The following is a 27729-nucleotide window of genomic DNA, read 5'->3' as shown; positions in this document are numbered from 1 at the left end:
CGAGCACACCATTATGGCCGGAGAGCCCCCGTTCCCGGCCGCCCTCCATCCCGCCCAGCAGCCCCGCTCCCGAGGCGGGGCGGGACGGCCCTGCCCGACCCGCGTCGCCCCCCGCCGCCTCAGACGGGGCTGACGGCACTGCGGCGGCGCTCACCATCGCTATCGTCGCTGTGCCGCCGCCGCGACATGGCGGCCGGCGGGGGACGCGCGCAGGCAGGACAGGAGGCGCGGCGCGGGACACCACGCGCGGGCGGCTTCCAGCACGCTCCCCTCGCACCGCCCGCTTCCGGCCCACCGCCCCTCTCCTTCCGGGACCAGGGCCGCGCGGCGCTGCGCGCGCTAGGCCGCGGGACTTCCGGGGGGGTTGGGGCGGTGCGAACCAGAAACTTCGCGGGCGCCTCCCGTCCGGCGGGGCGCCGCCCCCCCCCCGCACCCCCCCCTCCCCGAGGCGGGGATGGTGCCGCTCGAGGCCCCGGCGGCCGGGCCCGCCGCTCCGCCCGACGGCGCCGCCGACAGGAAGCAGCGCGCGCTCGCCCGCAGGAAGGTGGGTCACGTCCCGGGGGACCCCCGGGGCCGGGGCCCTGGCGCCGGGGCCGCGGCGGGGGGCGTCGGGCGGCGCTGTTTAACGGGTGGTTTCCGCTTGCGGTGCCTTCCAGGCGTTCTCCCTGTTCGTCAAAGCGAAGGAGGTGCCGGTCGCAGCCCGGTGTGCCGCCGGCGGAGAGGGCGCGCGGTGGCGGTGCTGTCGGCAGGGCTTTCAGGAGCTGTCCGGGATTCACCGGCATGTGGCTCTGCAGCACGGCGGGGACGTCGGGCGGCGCGCAGCGGCTGAAGGCAACCCCGCGGGGCCCTCGGACAGCGCGGACGGGACGCAGGGGCACTGCCGGGGAGCGCCCGAGGTCCCCTGGGCGCTACCAGACACCAGCCACGTTGGCCACGATGATCTGACGAGGTAAAAGAGCCCTCCGCCGTTTGGAGCTGTGTACGGCCGGGAGCGGGGTATTGGGCTGCTTACGCTTTAAAATCGGAGCGTCAGTCGTAGAATCAGCTAGGTTGGAAAAGGGCTTTAAGATGATCAAGTCAAACCCAGGACTGCGGAGACCACCACTAAACCGTGTCACCGAGGGCCTCATCTACACAGGGTCTGAAGCACTGAAGCACCACTTCCCCTGGCAGCATATTAACAGTGCCTGATCCCTTCTCTGTGAAGAGGTTGTTCCTAATATCCAGTCTAAACCTCCCGTGGTGCAGCTTGATGTTGTTACCTCTTGTTCTATCGCTTGTTACCTGGGAGAAGAGAACAGTCCCCATCTCACTACAGCCTCCTTTCAGGCAGCTGTAGAGACCTTTATGTGATCTTCTGCCAGTACTACTTTTTACGAAGTTCAGTTTAAGAAACAGAGGCTTCCCTGATACTCTTTTAGATCAGCATATGTTTCTGATACCTTCCTGAGATACTTCGTTAGATAAGGAGGTGTAGGTAACTCTAGGAGTCACTTGGCTTATTTGAATTCATTTCACAACTGCTGTCCTGGATTCAGCTGTAACAGTAATTTTTCTCCTTAGTGGGTGGCACAGTGCTTTGGCTTCAATCTGAGAATAATGCTGATAACACGCGGATGTTTTGGTTTTTGCTAAGTGATGTTTACTCTGACCAAGGACTTTTCAGTCTCATGCTCTGCCAGTGAGGAGGAGCACAAGAAGCCGGGAGGGAGCAGAGACAGGACACCTGACCTGAACTAGCCAAAGGGGTATTCCATACCACAGCACATCATGCCCAGTATATAGACTGGGGGGAGTCACCCAGAAGGGCAGATTGCTGCTCAGGTCGGGCTGGGGATCAGTCAGTGGGTGGTGAATAGTTGTACTGTGTATCCATCACTTGTGATTTTTGATTGTTTGTTTGTTTTTATTTACTTTTTTACTTTTATATTCTCTCCCCTTGTTATTTCCCATAGTAGTAGTAGCAGTAGTAGTTTTGTATTATACTTTAGCTACTGGACTGTTCTTATCTCAACCTGTGGAATTTACATTCTTTTGATTCTCCTCCACATCCCACCTGGAGTAGGGGGGTATAGGAGGATAGGGGAGGGAGCAGCAGCGTGGTGCTGAGCTACCAGCTGGGCTTAAACCACAACAACTGCTCAGTCCTGTCCAAAACATACAAATTACTGCTGTGCTGATAAAGAAGTAGATACACTGCATTTTTCTTTTCATGGGAAAGCAGTAAAGGCAGGAACTTCAGAGGAATAAGTTATCAGAGCCATATCATCCCCTGTTGTTAAAGCAGACTTGTGAAGGTTACTTGATGGCTTAGGGCCTACCGGTAAGGAAGGACCATAACAGAAAAGAGCAGAATTGCAGGTGGCTTGTCAAAGTGCTTTAAGAGCTCATTTATTACCTATAAGTAGGTTCACAAAGATGTTTCTGACTGTGAGAGAATTCAGTTTGTGCTGCTCGGAATTAAGAGCACTAAAAGTTCTGGGGTTTTAAAGTTAGGTAGTGCAAGCACTTAAATTGTCAGTTGCAAGTTTGTCAAATTGAGCATTTAATGGTGCACTTGTGTACACAGAAAACAAGCAGTTCTTGTTTCCTGTGTTGAGAGAAACTTGAGTAGGCTACTGGCCACAATGAGTTAATTTTGTAACCAGTCCCGAAATCAAACCCAGCAGAGCTAATTTCTCTAATGTTTACTTAGTGCTTTGTTTTTCTCCCTCTGTCTGCTAGAACAAAACTGTCTGTTTTTTTGAATGGTTACTGCTAATAGTATATTTTCATGGTTTGCAACCCTCACATTCTTTTTTCTGTTCGTTCATCTTTGCCATGCTGTGGACAGCAAGGTGGGAGAAGTACTTTTGTACTACTGTTACTGTGAGGTGAAGGATCCAGAGGAGCTCTGTGCTTGGCAAAAGGCTCTGTGCCAGCATCTGCATCTCACTGGCAAGGTAAGGTTTTAAGCAACAGTTACGTTCTTATTAAAGAAACATCTTCTTTGCTGAGTGCAGGGCAGTGTGACGTGGAGAACCAAGAATTTTGCAGTAGAAGGTGTTGGTCTGTTATGATCCATTAAGAAAGGCACTCAGGCTCTGTAAAGTATGATTTAAAATTACACTATTATTAACTATTTAAGAGCTAATGCTACAAAGATAAAGAAAGTAATACAGACAGTCTTACTGTTCTAGCTCTGGGGTTCCCAACACAAGAGGGACATGGACCTGTAAAAGCAATCCCAGAGGGAGGACCATGAAGATGATAGGGGGACTGAAGCACGTCTCCTATGGAGACAGGCTGAGAGAGTTGGGCTTTTTCAGCCTGGAGAAGAGAAGGTTCCAGGGAGACCTTAGAGCAGCTTCCAGTGCCTAAAGGGGCCTATAAGAAATCAGGAGAGGGACTTTTTAGGAAAGCTTGTAGTGACAGAACAAGGGGAAATGGCTTTAAACTGACAGGGGAGATTTAGATGAGGCGTTAGGAAAAAATTCTTCCCTGTGAGGGTGGTGAGACACTGGCACAGATTGCCCAGAGAAGCTGTGGCTGCCCCATCCCTGGCAGTGTTCAAGGCCTTGTTGGATGGGGCTTGGAGCAACCTGAACTAGTGGAGGGTGTCCCTGCCCGTGGAAGGTGTCCCTACGTGTGGCAGGAGGGCCGGAACTGGATGAGCTTTAACAATGCAAATCATTCTATGATACCTTTTGATGCTGGGAGCCCCGGCTTGTGCAGCACTGAGTGAACCTCTGATCCACATACAGTACATTGTGCAGACCTCCCCTTGCAAGTGTTATCCCATTTCCATAGTTCAAACTGTCAAAGACTTACTTTTTAAACACCACTCGTACTGTCAAAATAGAAAGGACATACCCAAGAGAACTTCTTGATGCACTTTCAGATAAAAGCAAGGACACACAGGTGGCATAATCACCAGTGTATCAACAGGGAGCTGCATGCGTGTGTCTTTGTCACAATTATTGGGCTGGGTTTGTCCTGTGGCTAAAGGATACGTGCAGCACAATGCAGCCTGAAGGTCAGGCTGAAGGTGCAGCGCCATACAGCGCAGGTCTGGGCTGGCTGTGGTTAACTATTATGTGTTATGTGTATCACTAACTCCTCTGTGCGTCTGCCAGTCAGAATCACTACACCAAGCTGTAATCCGTTCTCTCGGGGAGCTAGAGAAAATCAGCTGACACCTAAGACCACACTGTAGGATAGCAGTACTCATCCCTCACAGTCTATTCTTTTCTGGCAGACTAAAGAAGGTAGTTGGCTCCATCTAGCTGGCATTTTGAAGATGTGTGCAAAGGTGAATTTCAGCCTCACAAAGCTGTCAGTGGAAAGGAGGATCTTTTTCAGGGGCAGCTCAAAGCAGGAGATTAGTTTTATCTTTGACTTGTCTTCCTAAGTAGTTTTTTTTATTCTCTGTCAGCAGCAGGCACATGCCCTGTTCTATACCAGCACAGGTCTGAGGGTGAAGTGTCTTGACTCATTTGCTTCTGTATTTTTGCTCAGCTATGTTGTCTGGTGGTTGTTATTTTTCTCAGTTTAAATGTTTTTTTTCTCATCTCCAAGACTGGTACAGCATTTGCCTTATCAACCAGTTGGTTTTTAGCTTGCCTTTTATATTCAATATTTTTGGGTTTTTTACCACTTCGGAGTTTTTGTTCATTTGTCAGGAGATAAAATGACTCACTGAAATTTAATATTACATGCAATATTATGCGTATTCACATTTTCCTGTGAGCTGTGTGAGTCATTGGGCACAATCCTATTGTTCTTCCTGAGGCAGACCTCCAGTGGGGATTTTAATGCTGACTGCAGGATTTGCCTGTCAACCGGTTAGCATTTAGCTGTTTATTGCACAAGCTCTTCTGGCTGTCTTAACGTGATTATTTTGAAACGGCTCAAAAGTGATTGCTACGTTTCTATTCCTGTTTTATTTACTGTCTTTTTTTATGTTCAGCTCCAGTATAACCATCTTTTTTTTTCCCTCCTCCTCAGTAGTCTCTTTTCAGAATGTACTTCTATGTCTGCCTTTCGTCACCCAGGCATATTTCGCTAATTTCACTGTGATCTCTTTTTGCTGTTACCAAGCCTTAGCCGCAGCTTCCCTTCTTGCCTCCCAGGTACGAGTTGCTTCGGAAGGGATTAACGGGACAGTTGGTGGAAGCAAAGCAGCTACTAATCTCTACGTTGAAGCTATGCTTTCCCATCCTCTGTTCAAAGACATTTTGTGCCAAGAGGATTTCAAGGTATGAAAAAATAATTCCTACATAGGCACTGTTAATGTAGGACATTTAATTTTTGATGAATAAGCACATTGCTTCACGATAGCCTTACTTCTACTTTGATCTCCCAGTACTGATCTATGTCTAGGTTTCCTAACCTTGCTTAGTTGAGGTATCTTTGCCAGTTTTCACCAGCAGTAGGAGTTAGCATGAGCAGTGATTGCACCAGCTACAAGCTTTAGCAGCTATGGGTGCAGCTGCAAAGCCCCCATACAGGTGAATGAGGGAGTGTCCTTCATCATTCTTCAGCAAGCATTTACTCCAGCTTGGCTACCAAAACCATCACAATGTATGCTTACCTGCACAAAGTATTTCCACACTTTCCTTTTTCCCTATTTTGAGATGCTTGCCTAGAAGCCTACTGCTTTAAGTTCATGCAGGCCTTGGTGTACACTTAGGTGTTCCATGAGTTGGATGTCTTCTAGAGAAAATACACAGGCAGAGTCAAGAGTTTCTTAATTAGTGCCTGACTGGAGAGAGAAGTGCTAACTTCTGCTTAAGCCTATGTGCATACTGCTGTCTTCAGATGGTGATGGCAGCTGTGGCTGGCACCATACAGCATTCTGGTAGGCTTTTGCTGCCTCAGCACTGTAGGTACTGGTCTCTGCTCTTACAGCATTTTTCTTCTCCACACAGTTCTATTTGCAGCATGCTCTGCAGGGGCCTCGACTGTCTTGTGACAGTGCTTGTGACATTGTTTCTGACTAAGATCTCTTCTCCTTCCCACTCCACAGTGAATCTACACCTCATGCCAAATGGTGCCTGTCTCACCTGCAGTATAGCCTAAGACACCTGTCTGCAGTCCATGGTAGGGGTCCATTGCCTAAACCTCAGGATTTAGAGTGTGGATTTCAGCAGGGGAGACATTTCTTGCCCTCAGCCACTGAGACACACTCATATTCTAGTGAGCTGTAGAAGTTAAATGGATGGGTAATTTTAATCTTAACACCTGACAAGGTTTGGTGGATTATTTTTGTGTTTAATTTCCCAGAGCAGTGCAGGAGGAGCTCACTGTTTCACAGGCCTTCGAGTTGGAGTATTCAAAGAAATTGTACCTATGGGCATTGATCCAAAGATAGTGTCTTATAAAGAAACTGGTAAGTTCATTTAATGAAAAATAAAGCCTCTCATCCAAGTGAGAGGTAAATGAAGAGTAAAGTACCTTCATCAGAGACATTGCCTTCTGCAGTGGTCAGGACACAGGAGAAGCAGATACGGAAATGGATTTCTTACTAGTAGTCAAAAGTTACTGGTCCAGGGAATTTGCTGGCCCAGGTTTTGGTTTGCCAAGTGAGCTGCCATGAAAAATGTTGGAATTAACTTTCTGTTTTGTGGAAAACAGTAATAGTTTTAATGTATGTCAACCAGTTACTTCGTTTTGGGATAGAGACATACCTTGTACTTTAGTCAGGCAGTACTTTAGTCAGGCAGTAAGTCATTGTGCTCTTGCTAAAGGCAAGATGTAAAGTGAAACTGTGTGATACTTAGTAAAGACATTGCGATGTTTGAATATATTTGTATTTATTCTAAACATTCTGTGGGTGCTTAGACTGCTCAGAAGTGACACCATATAAAGAGTCTCAATGCTTTTTTCATTATAGTTAGGTTGCAGTGAGAACCAAGTTGTATAGGAAGAGCTTTCCTTGGAGTCTTATAGTGGATCCATGTTCATATGTTAGGGACGTATGTTATGGCTGACTTGACTACTTTACTTGTGTTGGAGTTAACAGCCATGCTCCTGCCTTTCAGAGTAAAAAGGAACTTGACCTCCTGTCAGGTTCATGCCATCCCCCTAACGCAAGCCACATTTGTTTTCTGCTACCTGTAGCTGCTTAGTATGGATTACACCCAGTAAGATGTTACTGGCTATGGTATGAGGGCACTTATGTAGGTGGTAAGTGGGAGCAGAGCAAATAGCAATTAAGAGAGCAGTTTTGGCCTCTTTTCCACCAACAGGTTTTGTTGGTGCTAAATTTCTACAGTATCTTTCTGTGTTTTTAGCAGAGGATTATTTTTTCCCCCTTTTTTTTTTTTGGCAGTTTGTGGGATGTATGTTTGGATATATTTTTTTTTTTCTTTTTTCCTCCTATTTTAGAGTGTTTTATGGAGATGGTTCCCTTTACTCTTGTCAGGTTGCTTGTAGGGTTATTTTTTAATAAAGGATTTGGTGGGTGAGGTTTTTTGGTTTTCAGTAGGTTGGGAGTTTTAAGTCTTAAGCATCCTGAAAGCTGAGAAACCTTAATATATTCTTACAGAAATTTTCTATTTTTATTAACAGAGTTTCTTTGAAAAAACTGTATTTCTGTATGCTTCTGTGCCTCCAAATGTAATGAAAGATGAGCAAAGGGAAGGGAGACATTTTTCACTCTTGCAACTGTAAAAGTTGCCAAGGGGATGTAACAAAGATTATAAAGACGGGCGCCTGTCTGCTGCTGCTTCTGTAATGTGGAACAGTGTTGTGTTTTCTTTCATTTGCCAATAGGAAGCCAAACATGGATAAACTTGGCTGGTTGAGGTGGGATGAAAAGCCTGTGAACTGTCATAGAAAATTTTTGTTTGGAAATCTGAGGAGAATCAGTATCAGCAAGATTGTACATAACAGTGTTTTGTAGTTCTGCTTCTCACAGCCTTTTCTCTTCCTTCCTTCCTCCCCCATTTTTTTCTTTTCCTTTCTTAAGGAATCCATTTATCCCCTCAGGAATTTCATAAAGAAGTTGAACATTATTTGTCTCAGGCCAGTCTAGGACAAAGCGATACCATCTTGCTGGACTGTAGGAACTTCTATGAAAGTAAAATAGTAAGTGTTGTTTGCCTGCTTCTTGCAGTGTGTTACAGGGGCTAGTGAGAAGCATGTCACATTGTGGGGGTGTAACCTTACTGGATTCCAGATTGACTGTAATATGTGCAAAGTTCAGTTCAGTAATGAATATTTGATACAAACAGCAGAGGTCCTGCTCAGCAACTCATTATGGAGATTACCTGGCTAAGTGCTTATACAGCTTGGGGCTGGAAGAAGACAAAGCAGTATATACAACATTAGCAGTGAATACCATATAGTTTGAACTAAAAGTAGAATAACATGTAAAGATGCTTCCCAGCATTTTTGTCTTGCCCCATATGTCAAAAAGAATAGGGGCATCCTGCTGTCACACCCACCAACCCTCTTGCGGCGTTGTGGCTTATCCTCTGACAGTTCTGCTCTGCTTAGCACCCTCTTTTATGTTTGAATGAGGAGACATGCTGTCCCTGGAATCCTCTTACAGATTCAACAGGTATTTTTATGCATGAATGCAGTCTAAAGCACCTGCAGTGAGCCAAGTGTTCTGGCCCAAATGTTTGTTACTTCCTCTAGTTCAAGGCATAGACCTGACCATGCAAGTCTGCTTTATAACCAGTCACGTGGCCGTCTGTTGTTATTGCAGGGGCATTTCCAGGGCTGCCTGGCTCCAGATATCAGGAAGTTCAGCTATTTTCCCAGCTATGTAGATGAAAACCTGGAGCTTTTCAAAGACAAGCGTGTCCTGATGTACTGCACGGGAGGGATTCGTTGTGAAAGAGGCTCTGCTTATCTACGGAGCAAGGTGAGAAGCCGTTCTGAGGGCACAAGTGTTAAGTAGTTGAGAATGCTTTAAGAGCAGCCGTCTTTTCTTTTGCTGGTAAATTCTTAATGAGCACAAACTGCTCAATGAGCAGGTGGGGAGATAAATGTCTCTGACGCACACTTGCTTCATGCTGTCTCTCAAGGACATGGGTAGCTTAATGCAGCTCAGGATGATTTGCATGGACTAGTGTCACAGCAGTGATTGCTCTGTGAAAATAATTATATAACCCATTTAGTGAGAAGATGTTAAGTCTGCCCTAACTGTTGTAGTGGTGTTTTAGGAGAGCTTGAGAGCATTCTGCAGTGTATCCACAAGCTCTGTCTTACACAGTTATGCTCTGTGGTCATTACTGCACAGCTTGAGCACCTCAGAGTGGTGAAAATAGGCCGGTCAGCGCTTTTGCAGTGCTGTGGAACTAAATCCAGCACATTACATTGTTCTAACTGTGCTCTACGTCCCACTCTTCTCCTGGATCCTTCCCTCAAGGAGCAAGGGAACAGCTCCAGAGATTCTTCCAATGTTCTCCGGAGAGTTAAACCTTGACTTTTTCCATTCTTTTTTTTTTTTTTTATTTTTTTTTATTCTGCTGCATCAGTATGGACTCTGAGAAATACTGCTCCAGCTGACAGCTTGCCACGTAAAAGCACAATAAGCAGAGGTTCACAGAGTTTCAAAAGCATTTGATCTGTGATGCATTAAACCTCCCTCAGCTGAGGAGGTTACAGGCCTTTTTTTAACTGTAACGTTAAATGCACATTTGGGTTCATGTGAACAATTCGGCATTGTGGAGCCACCATGTAATCTCTGGTGGCACTGCCTAGAGCTGTGGGTGCATGTAGTACGGATCATCTGATGATCACTGAGAAGCTGCTGCTTTTGGCTGATCCCTGACATTTAAAACATTTGCTTTGGGAATGGTGGCATGCCACCAGTGATCTGTCCTTCAGCTTTTCTGCTAATATGCTTTAAACAGGCAGTGTGCAGAGAGGTTTACCAGCTAAAAGGTGGAATTCACAAATACCTGGAAGAGTTCCCAGATGGATTCTACAGGGGGAAGCTGTTTGTATTTGATGATCGTTATGCCATTTGTTCCAATGAAGATATCATCTCAGGTAGGACTAGATAATGTAAGTGCAGAAGGTGGGGAAGCTATGTCAGTGGTTCCCACAGAGATGTGCAGGATGGGACAGCCTGTAGTAGTAGCCTGTGTAGTTCTTGATACTTGCTTTCTTGTTTTAGTGCTATCTCTTTTCATGATAATTACCAACTCTATGGCTTTAACACATGAAACAGAAATGAGAGAAAAGGGGTTCACTAAACAGAGTTCCCTAAAACTGGAGCAGTAAAAGGAAGCATCCCCTGCAGAACAGGTGCTGTAGCAAGCAGTCTGCAGCAATGGAGGCGGACATCAAGCACTACTACTGTTACCCACTTGTTGCCCACAGTGCTGATCAGCCTGTGGTTGGCCGAGTGACAAGCATAAAATAGTTCTCCTGGTGTCAGCTGTTTTCTGCTCCTCTGTTCTCTGTAATCTTACTGAACATCAGCACTGATTGCCAGGCACTTCAAGAGTGAGGGCACTAAGCTCTACAGCACTTTATTTTAATGTTTTAAAAGTTTCTGTACCCTGCAGAATTTCAGTGAGCACTAGTTGAAGCTGTTAAGATCTTTGCCTGGACTTCTGGCTGGGGTCACTTTTCAGGTACTGCAAATGAATTACCTGCGTTGTTTTTTTTTTCAGTTGCCACATACAAGTAGATGGAATTTGCCCCAACCCCTTTTATAAAGCAGTGCTGTTTTTCCTTTGAGTGGGTAGCTTCTTGAGCCTAACCTCCCATTCCTCCTCTGCAGTTACCATATATATCTTGAAGGTGCCTGGCTTGGTGTAGAAACAGAAAGCTCTCTGCATACATCAGAGCCATCCCTACGGAAATTTGAAGGGGAAGTGCTGGGCTAGGCACCTTCTTGATGGTACAGCTAAACTGGGCTGTAGCTTTCAGTGAAAGGCTTAAAACCTGTGATGTTTTGGAAGGATACTACAGACTGCAAATGACACCACATTTGCACAAGCCATTGCTTTTAGGTGGAAGAAAGTCCCATGGCATTGCCTCCCCAAGCAGTCAACATTCCTGCATGCTGGCTTAATTACCACCAGTGTATTCTTCTTCTTCTTGGCAACAAGGACCTTACAACAAAATCAGAAGTCTAAAAATGAGCTAGGTTCTAGAAGATCAAGCTAACCAGGACTTAAAAGCCTGGAAGACAACAGATAACCACTCAAATGAGAGTTGGCAGCCCTGTGTGCCGTGTAGAACCCTCTGTAAGGGGGACAGATAGGGCGGTGTGGGTGTTAACTTCTTCTTTTCCTCCTCCCTCCAGCATGCAGATATTGTGGGGAGCTGTGGGACCAGTATAAACTTTGTTCCAGCCAGCACTGCCGGCAGCTTGTCCTGGCATGTCCAAGTTGTCGCAACAAAGGTCTTACAGCCTGCTGTCCTGTTTGTCAAGAGAAAGAGCTCAAATTGACTTCAAGGGCTTCAGGACAGATACTTAAGGAGGAATGTGATTGTACAAGGAGAAGGCTAAGGGTACCTATTGAAGATGTCTCGCAAAGGATGCTGATAGCAGGAAAAAATTAAGCCATTTCATTAGCTGATCTGACACATGTTAATGCAAAGGGCTTCAATAACCAGATCCCTGTTACTCAGTTAGGTTTGGAAATCATGAAAATGTGTTGGCTTTGAAAGTCTTGTTCATGTGCTGCCTTTAAACTTAGAGTATGTGCTGAAACCATCCATTACTTGACCATAAATGACCAGTGTGCCCAACCCACCACTAGCACTACAGGACTCCCTTTCTTGGGTCTTGTAGTGTGGCCTCTATCATGGGGATTTTGGAGCGGAGTTTGTATGATGGGACACAGATGCTCACAATTCAATAGAAACTGAAAGGACATAAGAAGAATTCAGTTCTTTTCCTCCTGCATGGAGATGGATCTGTCCAGCCTCTCCATTGAACATGCATTTGCTTTAGTAGTTAGGGTGTGAAAACAGCAGATGTGTCAGTTTGGTGCGGATATGTGACTGGATTGGAGCTGATCATGCTTCCATGTACACACCATCTGCCTGCCTCCCTTGGTTTATACCAGTGAGAAGCAAGGAGTAGTTACACGAAGTCTGACTTCACTCCCGCCTAAAACTGGCTGGAGGCAGAGTAAGGATCCTTCTGGTAACTGGAGCAAAGGCCCACATACTACATACCACACCCATCATACTTCTTGGGTGTGACCTGTCGGATGAGCAGCAAAAGCAATCCTCATTCCAGTGTTCTGTTTCCCCAGGAATTGTTGTTTTCCTTAACTTGTCTGTACGTCAAATATCCAGGGCTCAGCTCTGCTTGCACTAGAAAAAAACAACAGCTTGAAGCATGTTGGAACCGAGACACACAGAGAAGGGAGCAGAGAGACTGTCAAAATACCAGCACTGTGGCACTGGAAGTGATGCTGACGTGCGTAAATGTCAGTAGCGACTATAAGGAGAATACAGGATCCTTTATTCAAGTTAAATAACTCAAGATTTGGGGAGCATCTGTGCTTTGTAATTAAGCTTTTGAAAAACTCAACCCATAGAGATGTCTGCGATTTCCAGCTCCTATGACTGAAGAAATTGTCTTTGAAGGGATCCACAGCATATGAGCTCAAAGTACTTGTCCACCTGCTGCTTTGTGTGCCTCATGCCGTAGAGTGTGCAGAAAGGTTTTATTAATAGTTTAGAAGATATGTGTGGACTGAAAAATTTCTTAGAAACTTACTGTCATTCATGGTACTGAATAGTAGTTAGTCATTAGGAAGTGAAATCACTGCTGGGTTTTTTGGGGTTTTTTTTACTTGCAGCTGCTTTTCAAAGCAAGAAAACAGTTTACTCAGGTTTTTGCAGTTCCTTAATGACAATTAGGGCAAGGTTATTTTCATGCAGATTGTAACCTTTCCTTCAGTGCTATTAATTCAGCCTCGTTGGCTTGACTGGCAACTTACAGACAGGGGCACTGGTTCCATTAAAGCCATAGCAAGCATTTCTTCTGACTTCCAGTATTGTTACCATGAAATCAGTGGTTCAGCAACTGTTTTTATGACCCTTCCCTTCATGAAGCAAAGCTGAAACTTATGAATGTCTCCTTCAGAGAGCTTTCTAGGATGGTATTTAATAGTAAATGTGTGCACAAGCCATACTGGAGAAGAAACTGGAAAATTCCCATCAGTAGACACCTTCAGCAGAAGTCTAAGCAGGTCCCCTTGGATCTTCCTTGCCAAGCTTTGCTGGCCAGTTAACCTCTGTGTTTTTGAGGACTGGAATACTTGTGGAAAAATATGCAAACTGTAAATGCAGGCCTGGTCTAGAGCACTGCTGGGAGTGCCTGGCTTGCATACTGTACTCTCTTCATGTAGTAGGCTGAAAAGAACATAAGATTATAACTCTGTCTGTCAGCAAGGCTGGAACACTGTAATCTATTTGGAAGGCTGTTTGTATACCACTTGTCAGTACAGAATGGCAACAACTATATTTTATATGTAAACTCCTGTGATGCTAAATAACCTTTAGTGCTTCCACTGTAATTTTTAAAGTACTGCACAAATATATTTCAACTGGTATGTTGGAGGTGCTTAATTTTGCAGAAATAAATGCTGAAACCTAGCTAGCTGTCTGCCATGTGGTAGACCTGGCTATGAGGTACAATTCTGAGAGTTCCTGGCAGCTGGAGATTCTACCTCAAAGTCACAGGGGAACCATGGGACCTCTTCTGGTCTTTGCTGCACTAAGGCAAGGGAGGAGAAGGGTTTGAAGTGTATAGATGGAGGCCTGTAAAGCCAGGTTCCCTCTGCTGCAGAGAGGGGAGAAGTGAGGTAAGAGAAATCCCTAGCTTCCCTCTTGCGAGTTAGCCCATGAGTAGCTTCTCTGTCATGCTTCTGGATTAGTTAGTTTTGTCTGATTAATACAAATAAGAACTTGCCATGTGAAATGCTGTGTGGTGGATGCCAGGCAACTCAGGGGTAGTGTCTGACAGAAGGCACATTAGCTCCAGGAGAGGCGAGAGTTAAGCAGCGTTGGCTGTGGCTGCCAGATACTGCAGTCAGCAAGATGCTTCTTTTCCCTTTTCTTGGAGAGCTCCTAGCTCAGTGACCCATTCACTCCCAAGCATCACCATTTTGTAGCTCCATCACTGCACAGCTTGATGCCTTTCACCACAAAACCGGATGTCTCTCAGCACAGCCCATCTCTGCACAGCTCTCGCATGCATTTTTCAGCAAAGTGGCTCTATAAGAATCAGCTGAGGAGTCCTGCCACCTTACTATACGTTTGGGCTGCATGGTTAATTTAGGTGCCGCTGTAGTGAAACACAGGACAAGGTTCTAGCTTTTTTTTTGCTTTTTTTTCCTTCTCAAGGGTTTTTTCACTTAGGAAACAATGCTGTTGTAGTATCCATGTAGTGCTCCTTGCTCTGCAGATGAGTCTCCTTGAATGTCTTAGCACTGTTAGGATTTCCCAGGATAAGATGCATTTATATTTGCTGAAAGCCCATGGAAGAGCTGAGCCTGTACCATACAGATCTGAGTGGATGGCTCCACTGAAACTGTGGCTCGGTTTTGATGATTTAGTTGACCATTTTGAAGTCTTTGGTCTTTGCAGTGCATATGGAAAAAGAGGCTGTCTGCCAGTTTATTTTCTTTTTTTTTTTTTTTTTTCCTTAAATATGTTTTCAAGTATTTTTCTCTTCATTTTCTGATAGGAACTTTCAGGGTAGGGGGAAGAAGCTACAGTGAAGCACTTTATTTGACACCATGGGTGCATTTATTAAGCTTTGAAGAGCAACAAACACGTTTCCCACACTGCTGAAAGTACAGTGTTGCTCTGTTTCACTGGTCAGAGCCAAATCACAGGTGGTATTTGTGCACAAGCTCTAAAGGAATCTGTGGGACTTTGCAGGGGTATGCGTCAAAGGCTGCAAAAGTTCACTCTTAACAGATGCGTACAGACAGATACCTAGCAAGTGAAAACATTTTCTAGGACATGTCATCAGACCAGGAATAAGGCTTTAGTATGGCAATGATTCTAACAGGAGACTCTTCCTACAGAGCAGGGTCCCACCCAGGCTAATAGCAGGAGTTTTGGATGGGATAGGGCTGGGTCCACTGCATGTCTGGGAGCTACACAAGCCTGTGGGGAATTCCTCCCAGGCTAGATGGTGGGTGGTAGACTGTCTGACAGAAAGCTACCAGACTGTATGCAGTGTAAGTTCAGAGTTGGGCTATTTCACTGACCAGCTTTTCTAGGGCACATTTATTGTTGCACTTATGCAGACATTAGGAATGGCAGTAAAAGAAAATCCCCATCAGAACAAAATTTAATTAGTGGACATGGTCATCCAGACAAAACAGCAAAGAGAAAGAATGTGACTTGTTTCCAGCGAGTATTTGGATACACACTCTTAACATTAGGAAACTGAAAGAGTAAGGATTAGATAACTAGTTTGGCCATCTCTGTGGGCTTAGGATTTGCATCACTTCTCTAAAGGTGACTGTTTTCTTCAGGCATGGATAGGGTAGAAGACATGGATGGGGTAGAAGAGTTATTAGCATTTATTAAGCTCAATTTTTGAGACTTTTGTTTTATAATTGGTGGCCTTAAGTTCCTTATAATTAGGGGGTGGAGAAAATGAAACATGAGGATGTGCTTGAAACAGCACCTCCAACAAATTGCCTCAGCAAAGGTCAGTTAAAACCTGTAATTCACAATTCTTTAAATTAGCCATGTTTCCAGGTAGTAGAAGTGCTTGTTAAACTAATTGTTCCTCCATAGTTGCTTGAGATCAATTTTGGGGAAAAAAAATAAAGTATTTTTTTAACACTTCTAATTTGTGTGGAGCAGCTGTTTCTTTCACTCATGCATACCACATCCTGACTGTATGAAACACTGTGCAGGAAGTTTACAGAAAAATTAGGTCCCAGGTTAATTAAGAATCACTTTTACACTGGGATGTACTCAAAACTGAGACTGCATAAAATTGGCTTGAATAGTTTCCAACTCTACAGAAAACATCAACAGTCCTACGGGGTAAAATCTTCAACTACAGCCACTAGTTAGTTTAAACTGATTGATAGTGCATAAAACAGAACTGAGGCACCACAAATACTCTGTCAAGGCACTTATTGCCTTTAGATTTCCACAGTGTAGAACAGATCACCGGGAATGACCTCCGCAGCCAGGAATTACACTCCAGTTCTGCACTTGGGAAAAATAGGCCCGTTCAACTCTGCAAGTCTTCTCTTCCTCACTGAAAAAGAAGAAGAGGAATCAGTCATGGCAACCTGAAGACGTGGATGGCAGGCTTTGCTTACCCGCTGTGGAAAGGAGCTGAGAGACCTACTTTCTGCCAGGAAAGAAACAGGACAGCATCAGCTTCTGAATTCCTGTGTTAAGCAGCAGACACAGCCTTACACAGTTTAAAGTCAAGGAAGATAAGATGAAGTTTCCATCTCTATGAATTCTTAGGGCCAGAAGCTACTTTCACCCTTACCTCCCTTATTCTACAGTCAGTGATAGTTCACACAGTTTGTAGTGTGACTTTGGCCAAAGCATTACCTGATGCTAACTGATGTAAAAGCAAGAGATGGATGTCACAGTTTTTCCTTTGCTAGTTCTTCTCAATTGCCCTTTCAAATTAAAAAAATTAAAAAAAAAAAATAAAAAAAATTATCTTCTTTTCTTATCCTAAGCCTTCAGCCTCCAGCCCTCTGATCACGGTTAACACAGTCACAGCAGCCTCGTATCTACTTCTAAAGCTGATGTACAGCTCTGACAGCTACACTCACGACTTTTCATGAAACACGTAAGGAAAAAAGGGGAAAAAAAGGTATAAAGGGATGGAGAAGTAAGCTCATGAGGATGAATGTAAAAGCCTTCACAGTTGGTTCATACAGAGTGTCTTAGAGAACAGAAGCTGTGAGACCAAAACCAAGTTCTGCCAGCATCAGGTGACGGTAGGCAAGAGCACTGGAGTAGAGTGCAAGCAGAGAGCTATTGATGATAGGAAAATAAAGTTTTTCTATACTTATACATTGTCCAGGTGTAGAGCTCAGATGCTATTGCCAGAGACCATCAGACCAATGAGTACGAGCTGCAAACAAGAACCAGATCACACAAAAAAATGCAGATCTTAATAAAAGTAAAGGCAAATTTCACAACTGTTACCTGGAAGGCAACTTGTGAACTCTTCCCTTTAACAGCAGGAACAATAAAAGAATAAACAGCAGGGACTGGATTCAAATCTTCCAGCTGATTACTTTGAATGCCAGGTGCAGCACGGTCATTAAAAACCTTGCTTTCTTCAAAAGGACAAAAAATAGCCAGCCTTTCCTGGTGCAGCTCTCTAGTGACCGGGAATGCAGCCACAGGCAGAATAAATGTGCAGTGAACCATAATACTGAGTATTCAGTGTGGTCCCTGAAGAACTGGCACATACTCCTGTGTTTGGCCATGCTTCCTAGGAGCACAATTCTCCCTCATGTGCAAAAAGAATATCTACAAACTTTTGCTTATTTCTCCCAGATAGATTGTCTGCCACTGCTGAGAAGGAGTTTGGTGCTGTCAAGTCTTTAAGCAGCATGGGTGGTACTGAACGTTGGCTGCATTCAGTGCTGCTCTGCAGGACTGATGCCCAGTGCTCTACAGCAACTTGCAGCCAAGCAGTGGAAAGCCCCTGCTACATGCATCGGCTGAAATGGCAGTTTGCAGACTTGCCCACATTGTGCTTCATAAGCAGTTCCCATCACTTCATGGAGGGTATAAAGATAACTCAAAGTCATGTGGCTTCCCACCTCTCCTTAGAAACACTTCCAATTTGTTTTGCCAAAGGGGACAGGCCAAGGCCCACTACCTTCTAAGTTCAACTCTACTACTTTTCATCTCCTTGTTAAAGTGGGAATGAAGCTACAGGAAGACAAGCAGTTGGCAGGAATCACAAGTGCTGGCAGCTCATAATCCATGTGCCATATGCTGTATCATGTGCTGTGCCGAAGCACGTTAGCAGCTCTCGCTCCTTCCCAACAAGACCCACTGTTACTGCCAAAAATGCTGCCTCTGGGAGATCAAGCTGTCCAGTGTCTCCAGGTTTGGACCACAACCCTTTCAAACAGCAGCTGCATTAGGGAACCAGTCAGTGAAGGCTGCTTTCCTTCTCCAGAGGCAAGGCATCGTCACACCCTTGAAGAGGTGGTTCCTAATTAAAGTGCATCCACCAGAGCTTTCAAGCAAGCAGTTCTGCCCTTCTCCCACCAGGAACTGCCCACAGGACCTTCCTGTGCCCCCTGGCCTGCAGCCCGACTCACCTAGGTCATTGTTATTCATCATGGCATTGGAGGCGCGGAGCCGGGGACCTTGCTGAGTGAAATGGTACCCAAACTTCAGCAGGGAGGTGTTCTTTTCCAACATGCTTGCAATCTCCATTTCTACTTTGTTGCCCAAGGGCTGGCTCTTTAGAAAACAGAAAAGCAAGCTGGTCAGGTCAGAGGGCAATTCAGAACGAGCACTTTTATCTGCCATCTCCATCCTTTGCCTCCCTCATTAGACCTGTTGGTCCATCTGGCATTCCTGACTTGGAGCTGGTGAGACAAACCCCTGGCGAATTCCTTGTACAACCAAGTGGCTCCAGCTGCCACAGCAGATGTTCCCATAAGTCCTCCTGCCCAAAGACTTAGACAGATCTGCAGCTAAGAGATGTCTGGAGAAACTGATTTTGAACTCCCTGTCACCTGCCCCTGAGCTCCCTGTAGCTCAGCTGCTTTACTACCACACCATGGGTTTACTACCACCCCATAGTACCCTGGGGGACCTAAATGTGCCATAGCACCTGCTGACTGCATACACTGGAGCTCTCTTTCCCTTCTATTGTACATTTCAGTTTTACTAAACAGACATTATTAAGTCTCTGCAAGAGCTCACAGCAAGGTGTGATACTGGAGAGGTGTGGACAGCTGCATTACCACTCTCCAAGGCAATGCAAGCACCATGGGAAGCTGATAACTGTGTGTAGTAGCAGATGCTGCCCCGGAACTGCAGCAGGAACAAGGGGCTGAAACATCTTCAATGCAGCCTGGCGGTGATGATGGGCTGCCATCCTCCACCTTGACCAGCCACTCAATTTCCTGCACCCAGCACATATTCATTTGGTCACAGCTCCTGCTGGCACAGGCTCTACCTGGTTGTCGATGCGCAGCTCTACCAGAGAGGTGTTGCCCTGAAGCGCTTCCACAACAGCCAGGATCCCGGACCCAGAAATGAAGTTGGATTCCACATTCAGGCTCTTCAGCGTGTTGTTGACCTTCAGCATTTCTGCCAGTGCCTGCAGGCAGAGGGGAGGAGGAAGAGCTGGCAGTGAGAGTTCACGGGTTCAGCAGCAGCGGTTCAGCTCACCTTGCCTCCAGAGAGCATTGTGAGGACCCCACATGCTGTGCAGTTTCACTGCCACCAGATGGGAGAGCTCTGTGTAGGGTGAAAGGGATTCCTGAACATGAGCATGTGGCAGGCCACAGTGAAACCTTGTATGGACAAACCCTTAGGGCCACCCAAAAAGGCAGCAATCCACACCTATGAATGCCCTGTGACAGCTTCACCTCTCTAAAGCCAGCATGGTGATGGCAGGGATGCTGTCCAGCTTCATCCCTGCCTCCTTTCTGCACTGCTCCTTCTGTGTGGGGCTCAGGTAGTTCCTATAACAGCAGGCACAAAGAAGAGCATCTGTCTTGAACAACAAGGGATTCCCCACATCCAAGGTATCTTCCCAAGCAGCTTCACAACCATATGAATCACTTCTGCTTCCCTCAGCAGGTAAGACCAGAAGAGGGCTGGCACACTCCCAGCCCACCCTGTTCTGATCTGACAATCTCACTTCATAAGATGCATGGGAGCAGCCATCTATGCCATGAAGCAGAAGGACCAACAGGTAATCTCCAAGTAGCTGGGCTGGCCTGTACATATTCACACAGCACTTGGCTCCTGCACAGTGTTCCAAGGGCCCTCAAACAGCACCAGTGCTGCCTGCACAAGCTCCTTCCCCAGTCCAAAGTGCCTGAAATACTGCGAGGGCTACACCTGCCCTCCAAAAAGAAGGGTTTTTCCTAACAGGCAACTTGTGTCCACATGTGTGTGTGGAGGTAGGCAGGGTGAAGAAGAGCAAAAATTAGTTGCGGTGGTGCTGGAGGCGTGTGCAAGGATGCAGCTTGGAAGGCAGCAAGAGGGACAGGCAGAAAGCTGAGCACCTCCCCGCATCCCTACTGATATTTAAGGAAGACCACTTACAGCAGCCAGAAAGACCCTTTATTACCCATAAAAGAAATGCAGATCTGCTTCTGAATAGGTCTGCACAAAGGAATATATGAAAGAACTGGAGTAGACGCGTGCGAGGGGAGGGATGGTATGCACACAGCAGTGTATGGCTTTGTACCAACAGAAACCATAGGGGTGGCCCTGGTGTACGGTAAGAGACGCACTGCTTTTACAAAGTGCTGCTAGAAGTCATTTTTTGTCTCCCACCTGCCTTCTGGGAGATCCTTGAGGACAAATATGAGACCGAATGGGATTAAAGAATTGTGTCCTGAAACCTCCACGCGTCTGTCCCAGATCTCCACAAATGTCCTGTCTGTCGCTGGCTTTCACTAGCACCAAACACCAGAGGCACTGAACATGCCAAACGTGATGTGAGGTGCAAAAGCAGTCACTCAGTAACTCCAAAAATACCTTGCCCCAGGAACAGCTCCTGTCACAACGTTAAGACGAAGAGCCAACGGTACTTACGAAAGCAACAGGATCGTTGCTCCGTGTCCCAACTATACTGAACTTCTTCACATAGGTGTTATTTTTCAGAGCTTCCGCAAAAGCTTTTAGAGTTGGTATGGGAATATTCTGTGAAAGGAAGTGCAGAAAACCTGTTAGGCCATCAGCCATATGGAGAAACCTGTGATACACTTAGATGGTACTTTAAATTTCTTACCCAAGTCAAATCACCAAATGCATGGAAGTAATTTAAGAAGGGGTCGATAAATGTTCTAACAAGTTATATTCCTATAATCAGTGTTGCCTAAGGAGCATGGCAACTTCTTCCCCTCTCCAACAAAAAAAGGCTGAGAGAGTTGGGCTTGTTCAGCCAGGAGAGGAGAAGGCTCCAGGGATACCTTAGAGCAGTTCCCAGTGCCTAAAGGGGCTGACAAGAAATCTGACGGGGGGCTTTTTACAAGGGCATGTAGTGACAGCACAAGGGGGAACGACTTTTAACTGACAGAGGGTAGACTGAGAAGAGCTCTTAGGCAGAAGTTCTTCCCTGTGAGGGTGGTGAGGCCCTGGCACAGGGTGCCCAGAGAAGCTGTGGCTGCCCCATCCCTGGCAGTGTTCAAGGCCAGGTTGGACGTGGGTTTGAACACCCTGGTCTAATGGAAGGTGTCTCTGCCCATGGCAGGGGGGTTGGAACTGGATGAGCTTTAAGGTCCCTTCCAACCCAAACCATTCTGTGATTCTACAATTCAATGTCCCGCTCTGCTGATAGCTCACTGCTTTGATTTGAAGCTACAGTGTCCCTGCTGTTTAACTTAATTTCCCAGAAACTCTTCTACCTAGGAGCACAGGTGCTGCCAGGATGTATGTAACTAAGATCCATGAGCCTACAAAGTGCTGCTCCTGCACTTTTTAATACAAATGACAGCACTGAGCAATATTAATGTCATGTTCAGGAAAATTTCCACTTGCGGGGCTTGATCCATAAAGATACGAAACCATCCCCTTGTAGTACAGACACCTCTGACTGATGGCTTTACACAACTTCTTTCAGGCTAATGTACCTGGAACAGGAACCAGGCTGCCTATTCTGGTTCCTGCAAAGTGAGTATTTTTCAGTTATCCAGTGCTCCAGATGCCCTTTTCGGATGCACAGGTTTTTCCCTGTCTAAAATTTTAAGTGGTATCCTCACCTTGGAGTTCTTGCCACACCATCAGGCTCTCACTGTGTGGAATCACCTATAGTCAAAGCCATAACACAGGGCCCAGCAGTTTACCATCTCCACCACTACCCAGTTCTCCAAACTGTGTCCCGAGGTCATGAGTCCAGCATACACAAAAGTGCCTCCCTGCCAGATCCTCAACCTGCTGTCCTCAAGGGACCTTCAGGGTCACTAGCCAGAATCAAGTACATGAAAGTAAAAATCTTTTCCTTATAGAAAGGTGCAGGTGGCATGGCACAAGTGTTTCTAATGTGCATGTGCAATTAACCACATTCTTGCTATTTGAATATGTCATCACCATTTAACAGAGGTCCTGGAGTCAGGGGGGACAGATGGAAACTGGTTTTTTAGTATGTGTGTGTGTCCCAGAGCCAACTAAGAATTGCTGCCCTGATTTGCTTTCTACAGGTAGTAAAACTGTCCCAGAGAAGGGATGGGTGGGAGACAGACGGGGCTGTCTGCAAGGAGGTTTCTTCATATTGTCATTGCAAGTGTCGGGATTTTTCCTTCTTCCTCACACCATTTTATCTTAACATAAACATCCCCCTGCCCCCAAAATGTGCCTGACCAAACCATTAAAGCAACCTAGAATGCTTTTAACCAGACAGGCTGGAGATGGGTCTCCCAGACTACCCTAAACACAGCTCATCTCTTTCAGGCACCTACAGGAGTCCTCCTGATACCAACCCCACACCATTGCCCCACAGCAGGTAACAGTCCCTGTTGCCCAAAACAGAGACAGGAAGCACTGGTGTTCCTTGTCTGGCTATACACAGTGTTACGGTATCACTGTGCAGCAAAATAGGCTTGGTTTCTGCCTTCTGTGTATCATGTATTTGGTTTTGTTACTAAGGAGAGTAGAAAGGAGCAAATACCATAATATTGTTAAGGTTGACTTCTTCAAGGTCAGGATCATTGCTTTGTATTCGTTTCAGAGTTTCTTCCACATCCGTTGAGTTTGGTTCCTCATCAGGAACTGGTTTGTACTGTGTGGGCTTAATCACACCTGCAAGTGACAAGCAAGACATGTGAAACAGGAAGCACCCTGAGCAGCAGCATGGTCTCTTCCAGAAGCAGTGCTGGGAGAGGGAAGCATGACTGGACACACGGATGCAAAACAAGAAACTGAACAAGCATTCATCAGCTCCACCTGTGCTCACGTATATAACACCAATGTTGCCTATCACTGGGGCCAACTGGTACAGGACAGGGTGCCTGCTGCTAAGGGCTCTCCATGCCCAAACCCAGGTGATGGAGGGCATTCAGCCTAGAAATAATTCCCACTTTGCTAGCAGCTTCAAAGCCAAATGCTGCAGCCTGCTGACATTCTAAATCACTTACTGTTGAGCCCCTCTTTGTTCACGATGGTGGTGCTCCCCAGTGCCTCATAGTACTGCTGATTACTCATCAAGGTGTGCATACCAAGGATGGCTGCAGAAAAACAGAAAGAGAACATGAGTTACTACGGGCTCCAAAGCCAGGAAAAGATGCATACACGCTGTGCTTACTGGGATGAGGGTCTGTAGCACATCACCTTTCCCTGGACAAGCACAGAACAACATACAAAGGAGGGACCAAGCCTTCCAGATGTCATATATACACAACGGGGCTCAGATATGCTCCCTTGTTTATTCCAATGTAGCACAATTCATAGGAGAAGAGGACCATCATCTTGTGAACAACAAACAGGCAAACAGCCAAGGCTTCTCAGCACCCAACTTAATTCAGCATCACACAAGAACAGTGAGGGGAAGACAATAAAACACTAAAATTGCCATTGGTAGGATTTAACCTAAGGGGTCCAGTCCAGGAGGAGCCCGCGCATCCTCGTCCCTCTTGGGCACGTGCCACTCACTGTGACAGTCAGTGTGTGAGATGCGCTGCTTCCCATGCAGAGCCAAACCGACCCCTCAGGCAGCAACATACAAGGTGGTGACTGCCACTCGAAGCACGGCAATGCACTCTATGTTTTCACTCAACAGTGAGCAGGGCAGTGTTGGTGGTGTGCTTTGAATTGATCTGTGTAAGCTTGGAAGTTGACAGTGTAAGAAGGTAAAGCTCTGCTGGCTCAGACAAAATGCAGAAAGTGATGGTATGAACAAAAGTCAAAGATTGTCGGAGACCAAAAGCTGAACTTCTGCCAGTTTGTGTACCTCAGGCTCATAGCTGCAAAACCAATATGCAAATGCACATTGAAACATTCCCAAGGGATCTGCTGACATTCGTGCCAGCTGCAAATGAGCAGTGGGAAGCCAATGGCGTAGAAACATTTGGGCAAAGGTTCTGTTTTAAAAACAATTCTGCTACTCACAGGAAGCCCATGTTTGAAAATAAACTGGCTTTTTAACCAACCTTTCTTTTACAACTATATGACTTTCTAAAGAAAAATGCAGACACGTGAACACTTGCTATAAACAGACATATCTGAAGAAATCTTGGCCTCCAAATGTGCACAGTGGCTAAAATAAATAAAGGACATAACTCCCTAAAATTCAAACATGCCACCACAAAGGCATTTTGCTTTCCCGTGAGCTGCTCCTCTTATGCTTGGCTGGCATCAGTCTATCGCCATTTTCTCAATGCTTGGCCAAGAAGGGCCAGGAGTTGCAGGAGAAGGCTATTCTTGAGGCCCATAACATGAATGACATCTGGTATGGCGTCAGCTCGCTGTAACTCCAGGTCTGTGTTGCACAAGCAGAACAGTCCGCAGCAAAAGATGTGAACAAACACCACCATCCATTCCTTAGCACATCCCTGATTGCATTTCACAGAGCCCAGCAGCCTCTGTCTCAAAGTCTGAGTGAGGCTGGGCGCTTTGGGTTTGCTGTTTGTATTTTAGCTGGACCCCTTCTCTGCCGTGTACTCACAGATGAAGCTTTCAGGAGTGAAAAACAGCCCACAGAAATAATTTACAGGCTCAGCATTTTGGGGACACACATATGCCCCAAACACAGCTTACTCCGACAACAGAATCTCTCAGCCAGCCCGTACTGTGAACAGAGGGAAGGATCTGCTGTTATGACCATGCAGGGTTTTGTGGGCTAGAGCTTGTGCTGGTAGACAAAAAGGACCTGCTGTTTGAAAGTCTGGTGCTTGCTGTGTATTATCCAAAAGAACTCGGGGAGAATTTCTGCCTCCCCCAGCTGACCAAAGACCTGGGAGACCTTCCAGGTCCTGATGGGAGCCACGCACAAGAGCTGTCCGACTGGCCTTGCCAAGGAAGGGATCCAATACATCATGGCTGACAATTTGCCCTGCTAAATGGGCAGGAGCAAAACGAGCTCCTATAAGTGAGCCTTGCTAAACAGGCAGAAGCAACACTGGCACTGTCAATACTGAGGTTTCAGCACAGCTTATATCTCATCAGTTCTCCTGCTGCCACTTCAAGTGCATTCTCCCAACAACTGTAGAACAAGGTGCCCCAAAACAGCATTTCTCTGTGAAAACAAGTGCTCCACAGATCTGGAGTTTAGAAAGGCAGATTTTATAGCACAGGGCTTCAAAGGGTCTAGGAGTACACAGCAAAACCCAGAAATGCAGTGCGTGGCCAGGGTACATATGTTGGACGCCTTAATGCAGAAACACATTTCTAAAGCAGAATATGGTGTTATTATGTAGAAGATGTCTAGTTGGAGTGGTTACTCTACAGGCTATCCTACAGACTTCCGGCAAGGAGGGTACTGCTAGGGAGTATGGAAGTCTGAAGGAAATGGAACTGGGAGAAAAACCAGTAGCACTGAAATACTCACTGACTGCTACACCAGCAGGGATGCGTTAGCTCAGTAAAGCACCAAGAGGTTGTCCTGGTCTCAGCTGGGACAGAGTTAATTTTCTCCTTAGCAGCTGGTACAGTGCTGTGCTTTGGTGTTAGTCTGAGAATAACGCTGAACCACGACAGGGGTGTTCACATGCTCCTTTGGCCAAGACATATACAATCCCAGTCACAGAGCTAAGTCCACGCTACTGGCTTCGGCAAGATACCAATACTGTCATCTCTGAAGCGTCAGAGCACAGAGGCTTGCAGGAGGTCACCTCCATTCAGGCAACAGTGCCAGAAAAGCAGCAATGGGACACTGCTTGAACCTACCTAGCATGGAGGTGCAAGCCCCTCAGGTAGGTAGGGACCATGCCCATCCTCAGCTCATTGAGTCTCCTCGTGGAGAGCTCACTGTCAGGGCTTGAACGGGGCACCTGAAATGGCTCTGCCACCATCTCCAGCTTGCTGTGCATTTCAGCCTGCTTCTCAGTTATCAAGTGCACCAGCCTTTCAATACTGGATTCTCCCACCTGTGAGCTAACACTCACAAAACTGACTGACCGCACAAATCGCAATAAAACCACGGCTTTACAATGAGCTGGAAAAGCTTCTTAACAAATCACATTCCTGCGCATCCACTGCAAGTCGCCTCTAATCGGACAGCTCTTATAATAGGTTACACAAGAAATCCACATTCTCACTGGGTCTGCTTGATTGTTTCCCAGAGATTTGGCTCGAAAAAAGCTACACTCCTGAAGGTGACAGGCTGCAATTGGCAAGATTCAGTGGCAGAGTCAGCAAAAGAGATTATGAGCACACTCTGTTCCCTTGATAAATGCCTGGTTGATGAGGGGAAGGCTGTGGACACTGTTTGGACTTTAGTAACACACTTGACACTGTCTCCCACAGTGTGCCCCTGGAGAAACTGGCTGCTCACGGCCTGGATAGGACGACTCTTTCCAAACTTTACCGGGTTGGAAATTGGTTGGATGGCCTGTCTGGAGAAGACTCACAGGGGACCTTACTGTTCTCTACAACTGCCTGAAAGGAGGTTGTAGTGAGGTGGGGTCGGTCTCTCCTCCCAATTAACAAGCGATAGAACAAGAGGTAACGGCCTCAAGCTGTGCTAGGGGAGGTTTAGATTGGATATTAGGAAAGATTTCTTCACAGGGAGGGTTCTCAGGCATTGGAGCAGGCTGCCCAGGGCAGGGGTGAAGTCACGGTCCATGAAGTGTTCAAAAACCATGTAGATGAGGTCCTCGGTGACTTGGTTCAGTGGTGGTCTTGGCAGTCCTGGGGTAATGGTTGGACTGGATGACATTAAAGGTCTTTTCCAACCTAGCTGATTCTACGATTCTTCTCTCTCCTCAGCTTTGGTCTATGCTGCTGATTAAATTACAAGAGCTGAGAGTAACTTTAAACATACGCTTCTCTTTTTTAACGAAGAAATAAATCCTGCCCGAACTTGCCAGCATTCAGATTAATGGCAAAACATTCAATGGCTCACTTACCACGAAAGAACAAACAAAAAGGAACTAGTAGTCAAACAACTTTTTGATTCAGGTGAAACTATTTTACCAGCAATGTCACAGAGCTCCGCATCAGAGGCATTAGCAAGAGCTTCCTCCAGTTCCGGCTCCAGGGTCACACTTTCCAAAACAGGATCCATCGGCTTCTGCTTGGGGATCCAAGCTTTTCCTATAAACGCAAAACAAGGTCACTCTCAGTATAGCTATAGCACCTGTCTTACAATTAGCTGTGCAGATGCATTTTCATGGGTGAGATGTGCACAGTGGAAAGGACAGGGGGGGCACAAAGACCTAGAGAAAAACTGGAGCAGACGCTGAATCCCCTCCCATTAGTCTGGCCTGAGTCGTCCTGCGGTGTGAGCCAGGAGGCACATGCCAGACACCTCCAGCCGTGGAGCTGGACTCTTTCACCAGCACAGAGGCTGCACCTACAAAAGCCCGGCAGTCCATTTGTACAGGACAATGACGGTTCAACACACAGCAGTCAGAAAGCCACGCACAGCCCAACCCTGGACTTCACCTCTCT

The 27729-nt window shown here is 46.3% G+C and overlaps 3 protein-coding genes across 9 annotated transcripts in view; 1 reads left to right on the top strand and 2 right to left on the bottom strand.

Annotated features, from left to right (window-relative positions):
• Positions 1 to 539, bottom strand: part of NCBP1 (nuclear cap binding protein subunit 1) — a 34705-nt gene extending 34166 nt beyond the window's left edge. The window contains exon 1 of one of the 2 annotated variants that reach the window (XM_065663471.1): positions 155 to 539. In XM_065663471.1, the coding sequence (XP_065519543.1) occupies positions 155 to 157 (3 nt within the window). In that variant the 5' untranslated portion in view covers positions 158 to 539. The remainder of the gene's footprint in view (positions 1 to 154) is intronic. The other variant, XM_065663470.1, reaches the window with a different exon arrangement.
• Positions 364 to 13608, top strand: TSTD2 (thiosulfate sulfurtransferase like domain containing 2). Of its 3 annotated transcripts, none has more exons than XM_065663473.1 (9): positions 364 to 544; positions 657 to 949; positions 2834 to 2942; positions 5112 to 5237; positions 6265 to 6370; positions 7952 to 8070; positions 8696 to 8854; positions 9849 to 9987; positions 11255 to 13608. In XM_065663473.1, exons 1-9 carry the CDS (start codon positions 455 to 457, stop codon positions 11512 to 11514), a joined length of 1401 nt encoding a protein of 466 aa, XP_065519545.1. In that variant the 5' UTR covers positions 364 to 454; the 3' UTR covers positions 11515 to 13608. The 3 variants fall into 3 exon arrangements, with proteins under 3 accessions (XP_065519545.1, XP_065519546.1, XP_065519547.1); XM_065663474.1 differs by lacking the exon at positions 11255 to 13608 and adding an exon at positions 10493 to 10571; XM_065663475.1 differs by lacking the exon at positions 11255 to 13608 and adding an exon at positions 10509 to 10565.
• A 1090-nt stretch (positions 13609 to 14698) lies between these two features.
• TMOD1 (tropomodulin 1) overlaps positions 14699 to 27729 on the bottom strand; it is a 29671-nt gene continuing 16640 nt past the window's right edge. For 2 of the 4 annotated variants that reach the window (XM_065663476.1, XM_065663477.1), the window contains exons 4-10: positions 27253 to 27372; positions 23259 to 23348; positions 22793 to 22923; positions 20722 to 20829; positions 19127 to 19270; positions 18258 to 18402; positions 14699 to 16204 (exon numbers count right to left, since the gene is read on the bottom strand). In XM_065663476.1, coding sequence (XP_065519548.1) covers positions 16140 to 16204; positions 18258 to 18402; positions 19127 to 19270; positions 20722 to 20829; positions 22793 to 22923; positions 23259 to 23348; positions 27253 to 27372 — 803 coding nt within the window. In that variant the 3' untranslated portion in view covers positions 14699 to 16139. Of the gene's footprint in view, positions 16205 to 16981; positions 17048 to 18257; positions 18403 to 19126; positions 19271 to 20721; positions 20830 to 22792; positions 22924 to 23258; positions 23349 to 27252; positions 27373 to 27729 lie in introns of all 4 variants that reach the window. The other 2 variants (XM_065663479.1, XM_065663478.1) reach the window with 2 other exon arrangements.

Source organism: Lathamus discolor, chromosome Z (assembly GCF_037157495.1).
Source record: "Lathamus discolor isolate bLatDis1 chromosome Z, bLatDis1.hap1, whole genome shotgun sequence".
In the NCBI taxonomy this organism is placed as follows: domain Eukaryota; kingdom Metazoa; phylum Chordata; class Aves; order Psittaciformes; family Psittacidae; genus Lathamus; species Lathamus discolor.
Note: the sequence above shows the minus strand (reverse complement) of the source record. Positions and strands in the feature narration are given on the sequence as shown.